At 42.4% G+C, this 24,869-nt stretch overlaps 1 protein-coding gene across 1 annotated transcript in view; it reads left to right on the top strand.

The window, feature by feature from the left end:
- The window catches only part of cntfr (ciliary neurotrophic factor receptor), a 195,071-nt gene that overhangs the window by 145,434 nt on the left and 24,768 nt on the right, over window positions 1–24,869 (top strand). The window contains exons 5-6 of the mRNA XM_061073663.1: window positions 20,809–20,926; window positions 22,386–22,552. Coding sequence (XP_060929646.1) covers window positions 20,809–20,926; window positions 22,386–22,552 — 285 coding nt within the window. The remainder of the gene's footprint in view (window positions 1–20,808; window positions 20,927–22,385; window positions 22,553–24,869) is intronic.

Genomic DNA, 24,869 nt, shown 5'->3' with positions numbered 1-24,869 from the left:
CTTTTTAGAAACAGAGGATCTGCTATGAGCACAGATTTTTTTTTTATTTTTCCTCCAGGGTTTTGTAGATACTTTTTATATATGTATATTATTCTTAAAGCAGCCTCAGCATCATCTTCCCATTATGAATTAGCCTCTGGGTGCAACGGCCAATACTTGGGGCCCTCCGATGTAGACGGCCAATATCTGAGTCAAGTCTCGTTGTTCAGCATTTACTGGAAATCTTGCCCCACGCCTACAGATTATCCATATTCAAGTGTATCAGAGAAGGTGAATTTACTGTAACCTCTGTAAAAATTAGAATAGATATTACAATAATGGCCCTATAGGGAAACATGTGTCAGTGTTTTCGAAATCGTGAGAACACTGTTGTGTGTTTGCATAGATTGACATATGCACGGCCGCTAATGGGACGTGAGCTTTGCAAGCTGGTAGATGTGCTCAATGCTCCTTAAGGCAGCCGATGCACAGGCCGTAATTCACCCGCCCCCCCAGACCACTTAGCCTTATTAGTCTACAAGAAAAGATTAATATTTCAGAGCCATAAACAACAAAACAAACAGAGAAGCCACCGCGGCACCATAACTCAGGCCCAGGCCACTTAACGTTATTGTAAACCAAATATTTAATATTTCAAACCATAAACTAAAACAAACAGACACGCTCTTCGTGTGCCATCAGTCCTCTTCCTCTTCCTTTTTCTCTCCTCTCCTCTTCCTCACCCTCCGTCTTGTCACACATGGAAAAGTGCAGGGGGGGTGTGTTTTAGTTTATGAAATTAATCAAAAGCCCTAAATGGAACAGCTGTTTGTCAACGGGGGGGAATTCGAGAGAAAGTGATTAAGAAATCCGAGGAGATGTAAAAAGACCAGACGGAGGGAAAGGGGAGAAAGAGAGAAAGATGACGGCGTTAAGAGAATAAGGCAAAGAAGAGGGAGAGGGGGAATTAAAGTAGAAGACGACAGACCACCGGGGTCATGAAGGTTTTTACAAAGCAAAACACGTACGGATTTTGTATTTAAGGGAAAAGATGGAAAAGCAGAATGTGGAGGAAAACGCATGAGCAGGAAACACCTGGGTTATTAGTAATTGTCTTGGTGATCAGCTCCTGTTGCTGTTATTGCATCTCGGCCCCGATGCAGACCGGAGTCAGCTCCAACACAACACACCATCACTCACACACTAATGACTCGCTGGCTCAGTGTTTCCCTGTGTGTGTGTAAGTGTGTGCGCTTGATTTTAATCTCCTCGCAGGGCACAGCGGTCGTCAGACGCAGTTCCGTGTGTAGAATGTGTCTTTTTCCTTATTCCTTTTTTGTGTTGTGTTTTTCTTTCTTCTTCTTGTACTTACAAAGACCAATTCCGGGAAAATGAATGTTTGTTAATCAGCTCCATTGTCGAACTAAGTGAAAGGAGAGATTGCGCTTTCATTTAAATGTTAATTGGCACCGCTGAACCAGATTAGGCTTTTGTCTTCTGCACAGTTGCAAGATGATCTTTCTTTTCTCTTCGTCTTTTCACTGCGCTAATTCGGAAAATGTGAAGAAAAAAGATAAATCTCGAACCCTCTTATTATCTGCGAATCCCAATCCTAAGCTTCTAAAATACTCCAGAGGCGGCTTCGTTTAGCACGACTAATCTAATAATAACCGACGTCTTGATGGAGAGATCGCTATTGTCGTTCTTATTTCCTACCTACAGTAATTATCGTTGCCGTTATGGATTTGATTAGCCGCCCGTCAATACACCCTCTGACAGCTGCGTCCACGAGTCTTTGTTTCATGTCACTCAAGCCTTCGTGGAGATCATCTTAGACTCAGAGTGATATTGATTTGAAAATGAAGGGGATCTGGTTTAGATTATTGCAGCAGATTCTAGATTTCATGCGCAGCATCGGTTCTTAATTTCATTTGCAGATGGCACACTGCTCACTGTGGGTTAGTGTACCTCATCTGCACACACACACACACACAAACAGATACACACACAGACACACACACTATCTTATTTACCACTCCCCCCTTCGCTTCAGTTTGACAGAATTCTCCATAATTAGTTTGGCCGAGGCCGCTCTGCTGCTTTTAATGGGGTGAAATTATTTCACCGCATCAGCAAAGAGGTTTTGTGGAAAGTTCATCCAACCACTCGATATCTCAAACCTCTGACTGTGTGTATGAGTGTGTAGATAACTGTGTGCAACTGCATCAAGTGTGTGTGTGTGTGTCTTTTTGCATATATGTGTGTGCAGTTTTGTCGTTGAATGCGATAATGACTTATCGATCCGACGGCAGATGATTGTGTCACCGTGGTGGCCTGGCGGTCAGTGCGTGAAGTCTTTCTCTCTTTCACTTTCCTTTTGTCTCACTTTTCAGTCCTCTGACATTCTTTCTTTTCTTTTTTTCCCCTGTAATCCTCCCTTACTTTCCCCCCCGACACAATGTCCGACTCTCTGCCTGTGATGTGGTTGCGCTGAGACATCCGAGGGAAGCGATCTGTCGGCTGTGATTCTGTGGCCCACGGAGTTAAAGTTTCACGTAGCGTTCTCGCCCGTCGTCCCCACATCCTGCGTCAGTCCCACTTTCCTGCTCTCCACCGGAACGGCTGTGGAAGACCACGATGTCCCGCAGCCGTCCGCTGTGATTACCGGAGCTGCTTTCAAACGGTTCCTTGCCAGGGTAAAGCGGGGGGGGGGGGCAGGATCACATTAAATGAGGCACTTTGAGAAAATTAAGGCTATATCCATATTGAAAACTTCTTAAATCCTCTCATTTCGTTGTCTCTCGGTTCGACTGATTTGCTGCATTTTTATACGAGTGGTCTTCTTTATTTTATGTCATCATATTTTAACTTCTCTCTTAATATCATGAAGTGCTTTCTAACAAACTTGTTTGTGTTGAAGGCCCTTTATAAATAAGTGGATTTGACCTTACGCTGGCAAGTCACCACCTTGAACATGTACTTTTTTGAAGTACTTATTAGGATTGCTGTAATAAATGGTAACATTTTAACTTTAGTCATTAGTTTATTGTATTTGATAAGGACAGTGCTTATTGATCAACAGCCAAAATACTGTAGATACAAGAGTTGTCTTGTGTTGTCCATGTGGCTGGCACTTAAACCTGGAATGAAATAAAACAACCTTCATTCATGTATAAGTTCAAATCTCTACGGACGATCAGCAAAGTTATTGTTGAAGCAGGATTTCTAAACTTCATCCATCAGGAGAGTTTAAAGTCTCTCGTCAAACGCTTCCTCCTAATGAAACCTCCCTCAGCACAGCTTGTATCGGCCCCATCTGACTGATTTGGTGAAACCTTGTTGTCTTAAGCTGTGTAACTGAGTGGCTCCTGTGTGGAAACTTTCTCCCTGTGGGTTTGTGGCGGGGGCGCTGTTGTTTGATTCCTCTAAAGGAGATTAATGAAAGGCCTACAAACGGAGGAGGAGGGGACAGACGGAGGGATGAGAGAGAGAGAGAGAGAGACTGAGCGGGAGGGAGTGGACGGGTAAAGGAGGGCAGTAGTGTGTGTGTGTGTGTGTGTGTCTGTGTGTGTGTGTGTTGGTTGAGGAGTCCTCTGTGAAGTCCATTCATGCCCTGCTGAATCAATGGAATTCTTTCTCCCTCTCTCTGGTTTTCCCTTTTTCTTTCACATTTTCTCATTCCCTCACAGATTCTCTCTCTCTCTCTCTCTCTCTCCATCATCTGCTTATCCTCCCTCTCTCTCTCTTTTTCCCTCTCTCTCTCCATATATCATATATCTCTTTTATGGTTTCGCTCCGTCTCTCGCCCTGCATTCCTCCTGTCCTGCCTGTCACGGCCTTGTGTCTGTGATGTCATTCAGGACAAAGGAGCCAAGCTTGTCTGGAATGTGAGACTGACTGAGAGAGAGAGCGAGCGGGCGCTCGAGTGAGAGGGCGAGAGTCTCAGAGGATGGTTGGGAAAGAGTCAAGGAGAGAGAGAGAGAGAGAGAGAGGTGAAAAACTGGGAGATAAAATGTCAGATGTTACAAAAATGTCAACACAGTGAATCGTATGACACAGATAGAATGTGTTTTTTGTTTTTTTTACATCTAAACTATGTAAAATATCCTCAATTTGAAATATATGCAACAGGTGTTTGGTTTCATGAAACTGTAGAAGGGAGACAGACAGCTCGTGGTTGTTAAGGTATTTAAAATCCCTTAACATCGCTGCAGTTTGTGTCAGAACATGGACGAATCATGATAAACAGTGTTTTTTAGATTCATTGTGATTCTAAAAGTACCATTATGTCGGATGTGCATCATATAAAACCATCCATGAATCCCCTTAAGTATCACTTTATAGTTTTCTTCCAGAATCAAAGTAATTCAGTGATAGTTATCTGGAAATCCGCAGGTATAAGGCAAACAGGAAACGCTATTAGCTTCGTCTGCGTGCTTTTAATTCAGCTTTAAGGAATCTCAGCGCTCAGGTTTTAACTCACAGACCCAATGGTAACATTATACAAAGCATAACTTGGAGTTTAATTACTTGGAGTTGTAATTATCCACCGAATAACATTGAAAACCCACGAGGATGTATTTGTATTTTGTTTAGTATATTCCCACAAACATGTTGATTAGATTCCAGCTCAGGTAAACATCATCATACAGAATCCCTGCTGCACGCACTAAAGTTTGCCGTGATGTATTTTCAGATATGTTAAACAAATCAAGGCAATGAATTAATTCATCATATAACGTATATACAGTCATTAGTCATATTATATATATATGTATTCTCCTCTGTTATGACATTTTAAGTATAATATAGTGACAAGTAAAGGAATTAATAGGCTGGGTAAAAAGTAATAGATAGATTAGAGTGAGTTATATATTAATCAAACTGAATGTTACTCACTTATTAAATATGGCTAGATTATGAATAAATTCATAGATAGAAAGAAGATTAAACAGCTCATCTTGTGTCCTTTTAGTTTTTAATTTACAAACAAAGTCATAGTAATGTCATATAACAAAAAATTAACCAAAACCAAACAGATTACTCAAAAATACCTCAGTAGTTTAACTAAATGTCCCTAGAGGTAATTGTGACCCTGTTAAGTTACAATGGGACTAGTAATTGATGCGCCCCCCCCATGTCAGCTTATCTCACAATGACAAACACAATGACGACACTGGTATGAATGCATCATGTTCCCATAACAAAGTTGTCCCTGAATAAGGAAAAATGCAGGGGTCAATTAGTCCAGAAATGAGGGGTCAGTTTCCTCTTCACTTCCTTTAGCTGCGTCTGTTGCCGAGGAGCCACTTCCTTGTCGGGTGTTTGGGAACTATTTTGATCCTCCGGGGAAATGAGTGACAGCGCTCTTTCTTCCTGCACCGGTCTGGTATGCACCTTCTCACATGCCAATATTGTCATTCATGTGTGCGAGTGAATGAATGCATATGGAACATTGCAGAGTTCCCAAGGTTGTCAGGCCGCTGAGTGAATAAACCCACATGCCAGCGTGGCCAGCGTGTGATTAATGGGTGAAATAAACACAGGAACATGTTGCGTGTGTTTCCCTTGATCCGAACTTCAACTCATGTAAAGGAATGGGACGAAGGTTTTGGAAAGTATCGAAAGGAAGAAGGGATGAGAACACAATGATGTAAACAGGAAAGGAAAAATAACAGACCGACTGAAAGACAGGAAGAAAGAAGAGGTAACTTCAGAGGAGAGCAGAGATTCATATTGATATTCTGACTGAGGCAAAGTCAATGTGTGTGTGTCCCAACAGAGGAATATTTATATCTGACCACACACTCACACACACACACACACACACACACACAATCACACACTGGGACAGACAGACATATGCGTGTGAAGTGTGACCTCTCTGCAGAGGCCTGTCCGTCAGACAGACACGCTGATGGATGAAGCTGTCAGTGCCTGGGTGTCTCGCTTATCGAGCAGTCAAACAGCCCTCTCCGTGGACCACACACACACAAACACACACACACACACACACACACACACACACACACACACACACACACACAGAGGCATGAACTAACACTGATACAAGCGTGCACTCAGATGCTCACAGGATGGAATAGCAAAATAGATAGAATGTGACAAACTGAGGAAGCTAGAGAGAGAGAGAGAGAGGGAGAAATTGAAGAAGAGATGGAGAAAGAAACTCATCTTCTTTTTTGAGCTCTCTGACCCGATCCCACGTAATGTTCTTCAAAACGAGAACAACACCCTAGAGTCAGTTGCCTTTGGCAATTGAAGTTTTATAGTTAACTTAAATATTAGGGGCTCTCTATTAAAATTTAATTATTTTCCCATTCAACAGTTATAATCACTCAAAAGCTGTTAACTGTTTATGAGTGGTAGCGTAGTGCTCAGATAAATATGGAAATGGAAAAGAGCTTTAAAATGGCACAGGAACCATTTATCTGTGACTTGTATTAACTGGGATAGGACCAGTCTTAAAGTGTCACATTTCATTTCTGGTATTTTTTTATAAATTGGGTCTTTCCGCAGATTTGAGGCGAGAGCCCAGCTGTGTAATTGCAGATCTGTGGCGTCCACAGGGCTGAAGGCTCCTCACACTGTGCGAGCGGGGGTGTATCAGAGACACAGGTGCACACAGCAATCCACCGCAACTCCCACCTGCAGTTTCCAGACTTTAAATATGTGGATTTTTTGGTTCCACTACTTCTCTCTCTCTCCGCCTCGAGGCTGGCGAGTCGTCACGGCGCCGCTGGTAGATGAGGCATTAAACCTGTATAACCTCATCTTCACAGCGCTGCAGGGAGCTTCACCTCCATCACACGCTGTGTCCTTGTTTACATCTGTGGCTCCGTGCCTCATGTTAATCATGGACTCAGGGTCACAGTTTGACCGAGAGGGAAACTCTGCACTCTTGAGTTTGGCTGAAAATGACTTTATACTGTAAAGTAGCAGCGAATCCTGTATGTCGTATTATGTAAACAGTGTGTAAAATGAACCTTCATGAGCGACGCCTGCAGGAGACGGCCCAGCTCTTTCCAATTTTCCAGAGTGTGTCTGGGGAGAAGGGGAGCGAGACGCTCTCATCCTCTCCTCTTTTTCTTTTTTCACGCTCTCAGGTAGTTGGCATAGGGCTGTACCTGTGTGTGTGTGTCTGTGTGTGCGTGTGTGTGCTCTTATATGCATGCCTGTGTGGCTCACCCACTCTGCAGTAAATTCTGTTATCCTTGGGGGTCCGGCTGTGCGAGGATTACACCGGCATCCCACTCTGGTTTTAAAACACAAACAAACACAGCTACTTGCACACAAAATCGTGCACGGAAGTACACACGTTGTGAAGTTCGCACAACCCACACACACACACTCTCATGCAACGCGCACAAGCAGCTTGGCTTTGCTACGGCTCCGCTTTTCAATTTTCAGCTCAATTACATTCCACTGTTACCTATTCTAAACCAAGATCCCTCTTTTCCCTGCAGACACACTCACACACTCACACAAACTCACACACACACACACACACACTCGTACACACTTAACAAACGGTACTGCATCGCACTTAAGCCCAGGATTGTGTGGCCTCCTCAACTTTCCCTGAAGTGAGAGGAATCTTCTTTTTTTTTCACTTTGCTCTCTGCAGAATGTTTAGATGTCAGGAAAGCTGGATCGTATAAAGTTGTGGAAGAGCAAGTTGATTAAATTAGAATATAGTGAACAGTCAAAACAGCTACTGGTTCAAGTCCTCCTGTCATTTATTTGCTTCCAAAAGATAAACACTGCACGGAGAGCGCGCCTTCAAGGCCGGGGCCGAACCCGCTCGTCTCCCGGGGAACGACGGGTGGATTACAGCCCAATATAATTGAAATCATGGCTCATTTTATGTTTATGTTTATAAACCATGACTGTGAAGGAATAAAAAAAAAAAAACTAATCATACTTATATGACTGTGCCAGACGGAGTGTAAAAAAATATGACAGTAAATCTCGGGGTGAAATATGTTTTAAATCAAACAACTTCCTTCATTAAACCGGAGCCAGAAGTGGAGCGATATTTCTTTATTTATATTTTTTTCACTCCAGCCTGCTTTTAATCAAATCCACAGGATGGAGTTACTGCGGCTGCTGATTCCGCATGGCAACACAAAGTCGATGTTTTAAGTAAACCTGACAAATTCGGTCCATTCTCTTCCAAGAATGTGTTTTTAACGCCGTGGTTTCTTTATAAATTAGCAGCGAGGTGAAATTAATCTTAAAAGTGGAGACAACTTGGTCACACACACACACACACACACACACACACACACACACACACACACTCGGACACACTCCCTGGTCTTACTAGCATTGCAGGCGAGCTTACAAAGGGAACAAACAGCCATGTAATGTGGCGGTTCCCTCTCATTGACACTGGGCACTGGAATGCAACACAGGGCGGGGGACTTGGGGACACCGTGTGTGTGTGTCTGTGTGTGTGTGTGTGTGTGTGTGTGTGTGTGTGTGTGTGTGTGTGTACCATCCTGTCAGATTAGCCTAATGATTAGCATTACTGAGAACTGACAGCGAGAGGAAGGAACAATGAGCGTCATTTATCCTCTTTTTCTGTCTCTTGCCCACTCACTTTCTTTTTTTTCATCCCCCCCACCCCTCTGTTCCCCCTGTTGCTTTTAATCTCTGACCCCACCACCCCACCCACCCACCCCACACACCTCTCTCCGTCGTCTCCCTGGCCGTCTGCCCGCCTCCCCCCCCTCTAACTGTTTTATACGCACATGATTCAGCAACCCAACACTGTTGAAGAGACTGATAAAATACTGTCTAATGACAGGTTGCCGTATCGCTCCGGGCCCTGTAATACAGCCGAGGTACCGAGTTCCAGTAAAGCTGTTTGTAATCAACTAATGACAGGTCACGAGGGTTGAGGCTGGTTGATACCCGTAATTTAAAATCACCACAAAAAACGAGGAGGCGAAGGAGATAGAGAAAGGAAGCATTGAGAGAATTTATATAAAAGGGAGAGAGAGTGAAAAGATAAAAAGAAAAGAGAAGAGAAGATGCACAGCGTTCTCTCCCTCTGCCTCCAGCCTTTCTAGAAACTATTGATCTTTATGTGATCCTCCCAGCATTATAGGCATTAAAAAACTTTTTTAACATTTAAACTTTTCAGCAGTGATCTTTAAAATAGGGAGTTCCAAAACTCCATCAGTGGAAACGATCAGCTCGAGCCACATTTTAACGCCTATGATAGAAAAGATTGAGATACATATACAACTTACTCTGAAAGGGTATGAGGCAGCTCGTGACCTTTCAAGGTAAATTTAAAGGGGCAGAAGACGATTGTAAGAAAATACAAATAAAAAAGATACGTAAGCTTTAATAACAGTCACCTGAATATGCGGGATGCTTATTTCATCAAGTTCCATTAATTAACCCCCATATGAATTTGCTGTAAACGTCAAAATAGGCCTCTGGCAATGTTAAAGAAATCCCTGAATCCGCCCCCTGGTCCGAGTTCTCTGCCAACATGGAACGGGTGCTTCCCTGACCCACAAACTTCTGTGGTAATCCACCCTGTACTGTTTGTGTAATCCTGCTAACAAGCACACTAAAACAGCACAAATCCAACTCCGCGGAGGTTGTGTTTCTGTTCTTTTTCACCAGCATTTTCAGCGCACAACGCTCGGGTTGAACCTCAGCCTGCGACAAAGGGTTTTTGAGTAAATTTCATTTCAAAGGACCAAAAGCCAAGAAGGTTCAGAACAGCGTCTCGGGGATTCTGCAAAGTTCACTTTATCGTGTTAGAAATCCCTCAAAGAAAAATAACAATGTGTTTTACATTTATTCTTTTTTCTATGTTGATCCCTTTTGGACCCCCAAAATATTTTCCATTTTGTCATATCACGCAATCAACTTCAGGAGGTGGAGTTGGCCAAAGCCAGAGAGGAATAAGAGAAGGGAGGGGAAGGAGGAGAAGGAATGCATCGCTTCAACGCATCACTCGTGATTCAGGGTAACACTCCTCACTCGAGGCTCGGGCCTGTGTGTTTGTGTGTCTTCGCTGTCAAATCCAAACAAGCCTCAAAAGGAATGAGAAAAGGTGCGATAAGAGCATCCTGTTGCACTTGTGCCGGTTCCAGAAGGCTGCTGAGAGAATGAGATCAGCGTTTGCTCCTCCACTGAACCATGCAGACCCACTCCCACTCGCTTTATTACCAGAATTTACTGTAGCTCTCCAGCTTGTCCTCCACAACTGGCAACTTAGGGGAACATCAACCCCCAAGGACAAGGGTATTGAATTTTATAATTACACTTTATTTGCTTGGGAATGGTCACAGAAGGACACGTTAGAGAGCATTACGAGGGATATGTCCTTAATTCCTCGGGCCGTCGTATCCTCGCTGTGACGCCTGATCTTTGTTGAAGAGCAATAAATCACCTCCGGGATGCACAGTGACCAGGTCATTCTACTCTGAGCAGAAGTGAACTTAGCAACGACAGAGGGAAAAGGTTGCATTTATTTTCAACATCACATAGGTTGCACAATCTTAACAGTAACTATACTTAATGATGACTAGATCATAAGCAGGTTTTCGGAAAGTACTTTTGTTTCTTTACTCTGGTTTTGTAGTATTTACAAATTCTTCAGTAGCTCTTTCAAACCGACCTTGTTTGGTATAACCTTCTAGCATTTAGGTTTATTCTGACCAACATGAATTAATGTGTTAAAGGTGCCTCAGACCAACGGACTAAATTGTATTCCGAGCAAGTCTGGATCAAACTGAACCATAGTTCGGATGATTTGCAGTGTTGAAACTTTTTTATTGGATAGTTTGGACTTTCAGACCAATTACAGGAAGTCGAGACGGCATTAAATCCACTAGTGTATTAAAAACTAATCTATTTTTTCTTAGGAAAGAGAATTTTAAAACATAAATTTGTTAAATGTTACCATAAACTGTTAGTAAATGCTGATTTGTCAATTGGCCTAACACATGTGACATTTCTGCACTAACACCACACCTACTGTATCATCAGCTAACTAACTGAAACAGCCATTATGTGAGCAGCACTGATAATCGCCTTTTTGTTTTTCCTTGTGGATACAGACTGAGATAAAATGTCTATTCTCAGCTGAAGTTGCCAAGAGCTGAGATCTCCCAGCTTGGCTGGAGCCGGGGCTCGATCGGCGAGAGCACAGCTGGTGTGTGGAGGACCTGATTGAAACCATGAGGCGTAAAGTCTCTGTGCAAACATTCCATTAGAATAGCATTACAGTATTACCAAGAATCAGTGTTATAGTAGCCCCAAGGTGCGGAGAACTGCATGGAATACTGTGCCTCCTTCTTTGTTTCTCAGTTGTGTTGCTTGTCTGTGTGCTCCGGTCTTGCTCGCTTGCTTTCGGGCTGTCGCAGCGTGTCTGCTTCTACCTGTTGGCCTTTATCTATAGCTCTCGACTCGCATCTAAAGGTTTCTACTCAGACTGTGCACAGCGACCCTCTGTGCCTCCACAGTAACGTGACACCTCTCATAACCCCATGAAGAGAAGACGGTGTATGTGAGAAGACAGCGCACCACAGAGCAGCTGGCTGAATTCACAATGAAGGCCTCAAGCTTTACCGGCCAGACACTTCTAATTTCTGTCTCCCTGCCTGTCTTTGTTTCTGTCCGTCCCGTCCTGCTCCGGCTCTGACAGCTGAATTTACCAGTCAGCTGTTTCCACTCAAACATTCGGGGACCCTGGTGGTACCTGCCTGTTTCACTCCTCTGCCTCCGTGAGTGATGGCAGTTAGCCGTTTCTGCATTTGGCGGACTGACACCTCTGATTGGTCAATCCCAGCTTGTCACTCATGTCACCATGGCCAACAACTGCGGCTGAGAAGCACATGTCTCTGACAGAGCCTCGGGCTATTATTGCCACGGTGACATCGAGGTTTACCTCTTAGCCGTGCTCGAGACATCTCAACTCAACAGCTTTAAAGCACTCAAATTTCAATTTTGCAATGTTTAATACTGAATACTGCTTAGTGGAGCTGCCTGGGTTCTGATGGAGTGGCAATTTCTACTTTCATCAATGTGCTGGCACCGCATCGACCTCGGCAACTTTCCTACGTATCCCTTCACTTCACCTGCAACTTTCTTCAAGTAGCTTGTCCGGCATCAGTATGATGTACTCGTACTTTGGCTATCACTATGTTTCAGCAAAAAGAAGAGGGCTGAGGTTCTTATAGAAGTGGAATAGAGGCAGAAGAAAAGTCCAATGAGAATCTGTCTTTCCTTGAGTGCAACATAGGGAATTTGACTTTTAAGGATTTGACCCGTACCTGTGAAGAGCAGAGTGAAACTAAGTCTCTCAGTAGAGCAAAGAACTCCTCCAAGGTCCAACAGTTCTCTTAAGTTCAGTCAGACTGCAAGAAATTGTGAACACGGGTGGATCTCAGTCCCCTTTAGATTCCTTAAAATCTGCACTTTTTTCTGTATCAACACCAAGTTTCCTCTTGCTCGTCTCTGACATACAAACCAACCAACCAACAAATGAACCAACAGGAAAAAGAAGGATGATTACGATTGATACTGAAGCTTTTGAGTGTCACCCTATAATACATAAAGTACGACACAGTGATAGACCAGCTGAGAGGCCTCAAACAAAGACAATTAATCCTGAACCAGCCCATGCTGTGATGGAGCAGAAGACTGTTCTATCCCTTACGTCAAAAACGTGGATTTCAACTCAGCCGTCTCTTAAATCCATTACTTTTCAGATAAGTCTTATTTTAAAAAAAAAAATGAATTAGAAAAGAGTGTGGATAAATGTCCATGCTTGTGAGGCTACAGCTTGAAAAGTTAAAATCCGGGTTTCGTTAAGAAGATTACTTTTAAATGAACAAATCAGTCATGAGTGGCACGACGCTGTTCCCCCGAAATTTTCCTGGCGATCTCCACTGCTCTGTCAGGATAAATAATAATGAAACATGGTAAGAATGAAGTCGCATGAAAGGAATGCCTGGCCTCTCGAAGGCTTCTGGATTCAATGCTACTAGTTTGTGCAGAGGTCCGAGGTTAAACTAAATACACTCCGAAGAAGAGTCTGAATGAAAAATACGAATTTGACTACGCAGTAAATCAGTTTATTTGTGTAAAAGGCCAAATCTGTCGTACTTCTTCAGGGCCTTTCGGCTTTCAGTTGTTTTTTCTTTTCCTTTATTCGACACCGTAGCCTTCTCCAGTTGCGTGAGGATGCAAATCAACCATTATCATGTCTGCTGACTGGAAGAGGAAGAAAGAAAGAGGAAAGCAAAGTAGAAAATTGAGACGAAAGAGAAACAACTGGAAAGGATATACTGTGCGGTGAAGGAATTTGATCTCCCGCTGTGAGGTAATAGTTGTGTCCTTTAAAAAAACAAGCAAATCTGAATTCAAACTCACAGTTTGAGCTTTGCCACTTTGTTCTTTTCCCGAAATATGAAACAACGAGCATTAGGTAATGATTATTCATTGAGCTTTGGGGGGCTTGAAAACTTTCCATTGCGTGGTGAGGCTATCTCATCAGAAAACACCCACATTCTGTGAAGCATTGAGTGACTGGATGACTCTATCTTTCCCATAACATCTGCAGCCTTCACCTTCAGAGGCTTCGGCAGCCGAGAAGTGTCAGAGCGATTCCATAGGAAGTGTTTGAGGTGCGATCGTGTTTATAAGTGTGAAGCTGCAGGAGATTCTGGTTTTATTTCCTGTGAAATTTAAGCCGTTCTTCGCGAGCATTTTGAACAAGATGAGATTTGTGATGTCAGGTGGCTCAGTGAATGTGTGTGTGTGTGTGAGAGAGAGAGTGCGAGACAGACGAGGGGGCGGCGGCGAATTTAAGTGTCCAGGTATAATGGTCGTCTTCCTGTGTCTGACCCGCAGAGCTGCAGAGGTCAATACGAACCTTTCAACACCTCCCTCCCTCCTTAACTCCTTCTCCTCAAGTGATTTTTTAAGGGCAACTTCAACTTTACAACAGCTTGGGTCTTATATTTGTATATTTTTGGAACATTGGACGAGAAAAACAATTTAACAGATGATTTATCTAGTCAAACCGCTTTTATGTCATCTTACACACCTCCGGGTTTCTTTTTGTCTCGCTCTCTCTTTCACTTATCAGCTCCTGATGCTCTCATAAGGTATTCATGCTCCTTTCATTCATTCATCTCTCACACATGGCTGTTTCCAATTGGCCCACAGACATTCCTGGAATGCCAGGGCATCATTGTTTTGTGCAGCTCGATCCCTCGTGTTTCGGAGCCGCTCTGGCCCAGGGACTGTGAGCGAGGGAGAAAAGAATCAAAGGAAAGGAAGGAATGCTTGGTGCATGTGTTTCAGTTCTCATGCACTGAGTCAGTAAGTTAATCTCAGCAATTGTATAAAACTACACTGGAGGCGCTGTGTAATCAAATAGAAGTGCAATAAAGGGCACTCCCACTCAGAAATAAACACAAATGCAGAACATACTCGTTTTTTTATTACTTTGTTTTTACCTAACTTTATTTCTTATTTGCCGAATCTGTAAAGTTTTCAGAAATACAAAAATATTGCTGCGTGCATACACCAGACACACACTTTAAAAAGAGACATTCAAGTGCACATCATTTACGGGAAAGCGCACGCACATTGAATTCAATTACATATACATAGAATTGCATATTCACTTTACCGCATATAATTGCATACAGCCACGTACACACCGACATGTGCATACATCAGGATAGCCTCAGAGCCCCGGGATAAAAATATTACACCACAATTACATTACCGTTCGCCATGAAAGCCGGTCTGGACAAAAAGGCACCAGCTCTGTCTCTCTAAGATTTGTCCTCAGTCTTATTTACATTAATCTTTCCCCCACGACACACGGGCCGAGCTAATCTGAAATGCAGGGAGCCCGGCGTTGGCAGGCCGATGCAAGCAGAGACCAAAACCATCTGCCCAAACAAGTTTTGCCATTCAGAGCAGCACAGGCTCCAAGAGGAAGTGGTTTGTCCCAGTAGGATTCCTAATGTGAAAAACGTGATTTTTAAACCGAATGAGATGTGCATTATAGATAAACGGACTAATAAATAAATGGATGGAGAGAAAGATGGATTTTTTAGCTGTGCTCAGAAAAGACTCCGTGAAAGTAGAAAATGGTTAAGAGATACTCTGTGCCAGGAAAGTTGGTGATTTTGTGTTTCCACCAAGGCCAAAGACAGAGCAGAATGTCGGTGTATAATCGGTGTGTCATTGTAGTCCTCTCTCTCTCTCATTCTCCCTCTAAGCCGAAACTCTCCCTTCTTCTCCTCCACTATTCTAAACCTGTCACACAAAAATTCTGGGTCTCGCAAAAGAGGATCTTTGTCACAGGAGGGCGCGTGCACACACACATGAACACAACCGCACACACAAAGCGACAGGAAGGCGACCAACACAAGCAAATACCAATTACCACAGGGTCTGCAGCCCAGCAACCAGGCCACTGGACGTCATTGTCCCTCATCACATTTTTTTTTTGTCTCTGTGTGTCTCTCTATTTCCATTTCCATCTTTGTGGGGACCAGTGTGAGTGTTGTGGAGTGAAGGACATGTTGGGAAAGAAGGGACGTGGTGGTCGGTCCTCTCATCTTCAAAGGGCGGTGGGAGCGTTACTACTTGGCTTAAAGGTTTAGGTTAGAGTTTAGTGATGGGGTAGACATGTGACTGTCCTTAGGAAGATAAAGATGATGCTTGAACTTAGGTCTGTGTGGGTGTGTGTGTCTTTGTGTGTGTGTGTAAAAGCCAGAATTTTTGTGTGACAGGTTTAGAATAGTAAAAGAAGAAGAAGAGTGTGAGACCGAGACTCCGCCAAGATTTCTTACCGTGTGATCTCAAGGATTAAAAATGGAGGTTCCTTGTATATTGTTGCATGTGTCATTTAAGCGATCGCCCCCATTTAATTGATGAAAACACTTCATCATAACTTTCTTGAGGTAGCAACAGATTTTCTCTGCTGTTTAACTGTAACATAAAGGATCTAAAAACTGGGCACAACGTTACATATTGAAACAGAAAAATGTTGAATTTCAGATCCGTGTCTGAAACTTTGAATCAGAGATGTTTTTTTAATGTGTGGTTGCAAGAGTTCTGCATTAGAGCCAGAGGCCGAGGCCTGGTTAAACTTAAAATGAATAATTGATAGAATCTTTGATATTGATTGATAAAACGAAAGGAGTGCGGCTTAGAGAGGCTCAGAAAGAATAGTTGGTGTCTCTCTTCCTCTCTTTTACTCTATTTTCATATTTTATATTTATGAGCCATGAGTCTGTGACCTATTATCATTCAAAAGTAGCCTCAGCCACCTCACGTGCACGTGGAAGTGTGCGTTTCATGGGGCTCACAAAGGGCGTCCGCCAAATCACATTCAACATTTAGCAATTCATAAACCAGATGATGAAAGCGCCCTAATTCAAATAACATTTATTCATGAGTGGTGTCCTGTCTGCCACCGACTCAGCTGACGTCTCACCGGGTGGTTCACAGAGAAAAAGGGGACAACAGGCACAATGTCATTTTAATTAGAATCACTGTTTTATTGGCTTTAATATTCATACTGTCTTTGTTCTTTGATTTATACAGCTGCGTTATCTCTGGTCCTCTCCGCTCCGTTCTCCTTCAATCAATTTCCATTAATGCATAGGAAGCTTTTGATGTTTTGTTTTGTGTAAAGCGGGTGAGCTGCAGCTTCATGTGCATGTGTACTTGATTTTTTTTTTAGTTGAGTCTGATGAAAGAATGATGTCCGGTTTCATCTCCTGTCTGCTGTTCATCAGCTCTCTCTTCTTCTCTTCTTGTCACTGTCCCGTCTTCTTTCATCCCCGCCTCTGGCCACGCCCGTCCTTTCCCATCACGTCCTCATTTCCCTCCTTCTGTTTTCTCGTCTTCGATGTTCAAACACTCAATGTTTCTACATCCTCTGGCATTTTCGTACTTGTTGGCCACTGAGCTTACAAGTCACTTTTGTTTACGACTGTGATTTGGTATTAAGATCACAAGGTTGAAATCAGGAACTGGCCACCAAGACTAAATGTTGACAACAGTGCAGATGTGCCTTAAATAACAGTGTTTTTTACAAATTACGTACGTGTTTATTTGCACATCGAGCAGGCAAGTGAGAACTTGGCGGTGACCACTTGTGATTGGATCTCTCAGGACAGACGGCCTAAGAGAAAGGAGCAACTTCTTTGTAGAAATGTTCAGCCTCAAGTTAAATGAGTAATCCAGGTCTTTTAAATGTTAATCAAACTGTTTTTAAAAGCACCTACTTTGTCAGAAATAGTCCAGTTTTTGATTCGCCCTTGCAAACTTATGTTGAGCAGCTGGTATTAAACATCTGTCTCCTTAAACTTTCTCACCCGGTATGCCATGCGGTCATTTAGCATCGATGCTTCAGACCTCACTCTCTCGCTCTCTCGTAACAAGCCACATCTCTTTTTGAGAGGTGCCCTGGTTTGCTTGACGCCACTCACTCAGGGTGAAATTAGTTCAATTAAAGGAGTAAAACCCCCAGAGTTTGAATAATTCCCTCTAAACATGGCTGACGTGAGCGAATACTTATTCTCATCCTCCTCCCGCCTGCACTGCTGCAGGTTTTAGTTTTTCCTCGAGCCTTTGTTTTCATCTTTGAACTCCTCCAAGTAACTAATAAGCTCATTTGATTGATTACCGCTAATTCCACGAAGCCTAAACCGGGTCCCTGCAGCTCCCATTGTGCGTGTGTGTCTGTGTGTGTGTGTGTGTTGTGCTCTGAATTGTGCGTTTGTGACTTCTTTAACTGACACTCTCAGATGAGGAGCTGGTTGATTGAGATGGCCCCAATTACTCTCTGTGATTAATGGAGTGTGATTGGACGTCGTGTCTGGCATCTCATTGTTGGCTGTATTGACAGGCTAATTAGTTGCCGGGGTGACCGCTTACACGCAGCTGTGTGTGACAGTGAAGTGACCCCATGGCAGCCAGTGTGCCCACGCCTTCTATTTGCAGGCCTGTGTGTGTGTTTGTGTGTTTGTGTGTGTGTTTGACCAAATACACACTTGAGAGGATCCGTGGGCAAAAGACGCAGCGGCAATATCGTATTCACATCATGAATTAATTAGACAGAAAGCTGCTGCAGAAAAGTTTTTATTGGGAATTCATCTTCATAGAGCCATAAATTAGAAAAAGAAATAGGAGTCCTCAAATTAAGGTCGGGACTATTGATCCAAAAGAGGAATTTCAGAAACCAAGGGTAAACTGACAGAGGCAGAGATAGAAAATAAGCAGTGTAACATTTTTGAAGTGCTGCAACTTCAAAAAGTGACAGAATAACGTTTTCAGAAACTGAGGCCGCGAAGTACTTACTTGAATAAGTGGATGAATCAGACTTACCACCGCTGGCGTTGCATGTTTCTCTCCTACAGTTACAGATAGAAAACACATGCAGAAGTAGAAGCGGTTCTTAGACGTGATGCTGCAGTGAAATGTCCGTCTGCTCTTTGTAACGTCCCCCCCCCCTCTCTGAAGGATTGTCTTTCCTCTTGTGCTGGATTTCTTCACCGTTTATTTTGGAGACACTTGGTCGCCACTGGAAATACTCTGGATACTGATTGAATATCAAGACACTCACTTTATTTTATAAACCTAATGATGATAAACCTACACTGTGAAGAATTGTAGAAGGAAATGGTAAAATAAACGGTGGCAGCAAAAGAAGCTAAACATTTACTGCAACCTAAACATATTTTACAAAGAATTATATTTATTAACATTCAAGACCATTAATCAGTTGAAAAATCATGTTTAAAATTTTTTTTTCTTAATTTACGGATAACAACTGTGAGTTTACATTTTGAATAAGAGTAATTTGCTGTAATCTTTGGCATTTACTCTTAAAATAATACAGTAAAAATCTGTGAAATAACTTCTTCGCACTATATATTGGATTATTTTAATTATTTAAATTAACATACAAATATTGTTTTATTAAATACATTTTTTTTTGTCTTTGGAAAGGGATATTATACTCCAAGGGGTTTCTCTTGATGTAGAATTACAAACTGCATAATCCTACAATGTATCTCTTATTTTGATACTTTATAAAATGTTGTGTGCACATGTAATCAATTGCAAACATCCCAAGATAAATCCAGATTGACATTCAGGCGATTGATGATTAACAATTTGGAGTAAAATTCCAAAACACAAGCTTCGAATCTAATCTTTAGAAATCCCCAAAAACCACAAACTTGGAAATCCCCCCCTGACCTCTGACTCTCGCTCTTAACTCATATCAAACTATTGGAAGTAGCTGGAAACAAAAACGTATCTCAGACCCCTCTCTGTAACATTGTTCTGTTGACTGATTCCTCTTTTTCCTGGACACACCCTGGAAGCTGTGAGCTGTACAAACACGCTCTGATATCGTTTTTCGCCACATGGGACACGAATCCTGTCCGGCCCAGCAGCTCATGTCGTTTTTTCCCATGTCTGCAACAATGACGGGGGTTAGTGGCTCCTACAGACGGGTCGACCCGGTGTGAGTTACCGACTGTAAATCAAAGGAAGACTAAAATTGTTTGAATGGAGCCGTTATCAGTGAACTGGTCATATCAGGAGTATAAATCACTCATTGGCTGCTTTCCATTTCAGCTAATAAAAACCATGTAGCCTGTTCAATGAAAGTTAACAAACCTTGTGAAATGTTTTTTATTATCATGGTATTATCCATATAATGACATATTGAGAGTGAACTAAACAGAGGTTGAGCTTTCCATAACCTTTCACCGTAGGAAACCTCTGATTCCTCTCATTTCACCGGGAGGCGAATCCGAAGCAGAGTCAGGTTTAATTATCTGTACTATCGCTGAGTCAGAGCAGGTAACGGGGGAAGTTTATCTAACATTAGCAGAACGTTATTAGCTGTTAGATAACGTAGCCTGTTGGCTTGTCTTATCTTTCACATTTACATTCAATGGTTATACGGAGCAATGAAGCACCACATGTGAAATGAAAAACATTTTAAAGAAGATGACAGGAGTGTAAATGGAGGAACAGAAAAGACAAGTTATAGAGGATTTATAAATACTTCTTGCTTAGTTTAATAATACATTTGGAACTTGACTTTCTGGATAGTGCAGCTGGACACATACTGTACATGAGGAGTGTGTGATTGGGGTAGGAAGGGTGAGAGGGTAGAACGCTGCTGGGAGAAAGAGGGAGTGGTAGACAAGTAAGCGGTTGACTAGCTGTGAAGAAAAGAGACTAATCTTGGAGGAGGCCAGAGTTGGCATAACATCACATCGCTCTTTTTTTTTTTCCTCCGGCCAACCTCTTTTATTCTTCTTTTGCTCCACCACTCCAATATCCTTCCTTTCTCAACACAGCATCCTCCCTCCTCCTCTTCCTCCTCCTCCTCCTCCTTCTCCTCCTCCTCATCCTCATCCTCATCCTCCTCCTCCTCCCGTGTCCTTTACGTTTTGCACTTCAACGTGCTGCTCAAATTTCTCTTTGAGAGAAGATATTGAGTTTTATATACACACAATATGTGAACATTTCCTACATATTCAACATGAACTAGAAGCAGACTTGACTCATATAGATTGATTGAGTGATGTTGGACCTGACCTGATAACTTTAGAAGCAAGATGCTGTCAAAACAAACATTTGACTCAATCATCAGTGTTATCATCACTTTTCTGCTTGTCTGACTTTTATGTGAAATACTTGTGAAACTGTAGTAATTCTACTCAGAATTTAACAGTCTTGTATTTCTCTCTCTCTCTCTCTCTCTCTCTCTCTGTGTAGTTCCGCCTCGGGAGCCCACGGTCACCTGTCGATCCAACACTTACCCTAAAGGCTTCTACTGCAGCTGGCACCAGCTCTACGCCACGTACATCCCCACCACGTTCGAAGTGGACGTACAGTAAGTTTATCAACCTGTCTGAGTACAACTTGTGGATTTAGTCGTCATTTAGTCCTCTCCATATGTTGGTGTGACCTGCGACCTATGACCTTATGACTTAAGTCTTTTTGATCATCTCTACTAGGTAGAAAGTCAAATCACCAATGTCACTTTTTTTTTCACAGATGACTAAGATTCACTTGGATTTTACATTGTATAAGATACAAATTAAAAAATGTTTTATGCCCAATTTATTTAAAAAACATACAGAACAGAGAGGAAAAACCCTGCATGGAAACAAAAACAAAAAAACGAACGTGAACAAGACAATTTACAGTTTGAGTTCAAATCTAAAATTATCGTCAGTTTGGATTTTTCTCTGCATTAAACCCCCCCGTTGTCACTGGGGGGGCAGGCTCATTGTAACAGGACAGTGGGCAGATCTTAAATATTCACGCCGTGTGGATGGAAACCCGGTGATTCTGTCTCTGTCATGTTCCCTTTGATATTCCCAGATCACAGCGTCCCACAGCTCCCGCCGCAGCAGGTGGATTCATTAATGTTGTAACAGCAGCATTATTCTGTGTGAATAATAATGAGGAGTGAAGCAGGGCGACAGAGGGAGAGAGAGAGAGGCACAAAGGAAGAGGACTATAAAGAGATTAGTAGGGAGAGTGGTAGTGTCTGGGTTGCTTGTTTTTTGTGCACGGAGGAAAGAAGCATTCAACAGGTGGAGAGATGCTCATTTGGATGTTTTTCTTGTCATGAGCAAAAGCATTATATATTTTTTCCCCTCAAATTCCTAACAAAAGAGAATTATTCCTCTCCGTGTGTGTGCTTCTGTTGCTGGCATTTATTTGCAATAGATAAACTGTTCCCTTGAGACTACTGACTCACTATCGACAGAATTTAAAGCCACTGTACGAAGTTGGACAAGATTTAGCCTACAAACATATGTGATATAAATTCTAATAAGTAAAAGCACGTTCAAAGTGTGCTGGTAAAAGTCCAGTTCCTGTACCAAACTGTGTCCAGATCAGTGTAGCTGAGCGTAGAGCTTTAGTTGTGATTTTGAGCTCTGTTGTAAGTTGCTGATATCTGACTTTGTTCTGTACTAACAATGAATGCTCAAATAATGTAGATAAACATTATGACAACATGTAGCTGACTTGTGAATGTAAAATAAAGAAGTAAAACTGTAAAGACAATATACACGAAGCAAAGTAAAATAGTAAAAGTCAAGTCTGGCTACAACTGTCTGTTAGCAGGAGGTAGAATCAGCACTTTTTAATGTTCGAACTAGAAGAGTAGAACCAGGGCCCAACATTTATTCATCAACAAATCATCCAAAAGAATTCATCCACCACCGTGTGATAGATTGTTTCTCGGCCCCAGTTCAATCCCTCCACCAAGTTTCGAGGAAACCTGTCAAGTCGTTTTTTTGCGTAACCCTGCTTTTGAATTCCCCTCTCCTCTCCAGACACAACCAGCGTTCACTGGAGGTGCAGAAAGACTCTGTCCACAAGAACCGCTGCCACGTACGCTTTCCTGAGGTCTTCTCCAGCTTCCCTTACAAAGTGAACGTGACTGCGGTTAACGCCTTGGGGAAAGCCTCCACCACCATCTCCTTCGAGGAGTCCAGTATAGGTACGTTTTTATTGCGTGGTGTGGTTTTCCCTTTCATTCTCCTTTGCCACAACTTTATTCTTTCTCATGTGAGAGCCCATATAAAGTGACAGGTGTTGTATAAGACACTTATAACACTCAGGACCAAATGTGATTCAGAGTGAATCACAGGGTGGGTCACTGTTGAAGCTGTACATGATAAAAGTTTTATTTTCTCCAAACCGAATGGTTTAATTAAAGTTCCTAAGGTTCAAAAGAAAAAATGTATTTTGAATATTCTTGAAATATTTCTCTCTCACTGATTCAACCTGCAGAATAATTAAAACCTTTTTCATTGAAGTTAGTTAACAACAATTTAGGGCTTTTAATGTCAGGGACAAATTTAAGACCCATCTCCTTCACTGAATAAACTAAAATACAGAGTGTCACGGCATCTCTGTGAGGATTCCAACCTTTGAGCAATTTAGAAATTTGTTGCCCGACAGGTGACTGATTTAATTCACTTCTGGTTCCCTCTCTGGAGATTTGTTGAGCACACACATAGCTCTGCTTGGTGCCAGAAAGACAACGGACAAATAAATGTTGACGGGCTGAAAGAAGAGAGGCACAGCTTTTCTCTAACCAGCAGCGTACTCCATTAGTGAGAAACCCACTGACTGTGCACCCAGGTCCTTACCAGAGGCACTAGATAATAACCAGTCCACTTCTGAACCTGTTCCTGCAGCAGAGTGCTTTTAATTCAGGCTCGGACAAGATGTGACAGCAATCAATGCTCAAAATTAACCTTAAAAGTTAGTGCTTTGATTGACTATTACATTTCCCCTTTAAAGTTGCTCGGTAAGTACTTGTAAAGAAAACTGCAGGTTTAGATAGTGAAGTTTTTGTTCCCTCATAGGCTGCACAGGGCCACATAATACCAGCGAGACTCTTAGAATACATAAGCGGCTCAGGCCCGGAAAGCAGCGGAGAGGAGAAATTCATTTAAAAGAAGGAATGAGGAAGACTTTGGCAGATAAGGGAAGTTGCTGCCGGCAGTCCTCAGCGCTGTTGTATTGCCCCGAGTGCGATACGGGTGTGCATGACGCACAAACACGACTGTGGGGAGCGAGTCGGTTGAGAGGGTGTATTGAAAAAGAAAGAGCGAGTGTGTGTGTGTGTGTGTGCGCGTGCGTGTGTGTGTGTGTGTACATATAAGTAACCAAATGAGGCGGTGACATGCTCTGCCAAGCGCCGGACACAGGACTCATGAAAATGCTAATGCTAGCCGGATTAGCGCCTTGGCTGAGGAAATATCCCACAACTATTGGTGATAGCAAAATACCCCACTGCTCCTTTCTTTGCCTCCGCTCTCCCATTCATCCCTGCACGCCCTTCTTCTGACTTTGTACTTTTTATTATTCTCTCCCTCCTGGTTCTTCCCCTCTAACTCTTTCCTTTCTCTATCCCTCTGCTGCCGTAAACCAAATCTTCTCGGGTTAAGTTTGAGATACTTAAGTTTGAGTTTGTCATATTTTTGGCATAAATGTCTCGCAAGTACTTTCTCGAAGTTCTTCATTTTGCAGTTAGAAAACAGTAAAGTGTTGCGTTACCACAAAGAAATAAGAAATCAGCTTTTTATTCAACATTCAAATTCACTATTTGGATTTTTATTTGGATCTGCAACTGGACTACATATTTTTAAGCTGTTTTAAAACTCACAAAAGCTAAGGCGTTCCTGGATCCGTAACCTGATCTGGATCCGACCAATACTTCATACTTCCACCCAAGTTCTGTGGAAACCCGTCTGATAAAAACATACCCTCTTTGGTGGAAGTTATAAAAATGAAGAACTACCACTTTCTGGTAAGATCCATTCACAGGCTTTAAATACTGTGGTTTGTTTTAACAAGCTAAGACCACTTGTTTTTTTCCCCAGTATAACTGATAAATCAACACAGCTGCTGTAATTGGTCAAAAATAACAAAAAGACCTGTTATTGTCAAAGAAAACACAGTTTGAAAAGGGCAAAACTTCATCAAAACATGTTTTCAAATTGGTCTCTCCTTCATCATTCCCACGTTTCCCTTCTGTTTCTTTGCTTTTCTGCGTGGTATTATTCATCCTCCTCTTCATCGCCTCCTTGTTAAAAGTCTCTCTCATGCCATTCTAGGTTGTAAGTCACATTCATTTTCGGGGACAACGAGGCAGATCGTAAATAAATAAAACAATTTCATGCTTCCTGGTGCACTTCTGAATTCTGAGTGGGAGTAAGACAATTCTCAACTGTCCTTGTTCATCCGACCAAAGCTGGGATGAAATTAGATGAGATGAGATTGTGCGTGCATGTGTGTGCATGTGC

The sequence above is a fragment of the Limanda limanda genome, chromosome 1 (genome assembly GCF_963576545.1).
Source record: "Limanda limanda chromosome 1, fLimLim1.1, whole genome shotgun sequence".
In the NCBI taxonomy this organism is placed as follows: domain Eukaryota; kingdom Metazoa; phylum Chordata; class Actinopteri; order Pleuronectiformes; family Pleuronectidae; genus Limanda; species Limanda limanda.
Note: the sequence above shows the minus strand (reverse complement) of the source record. Positions and strands in the feature narration are given on the sequence as shown.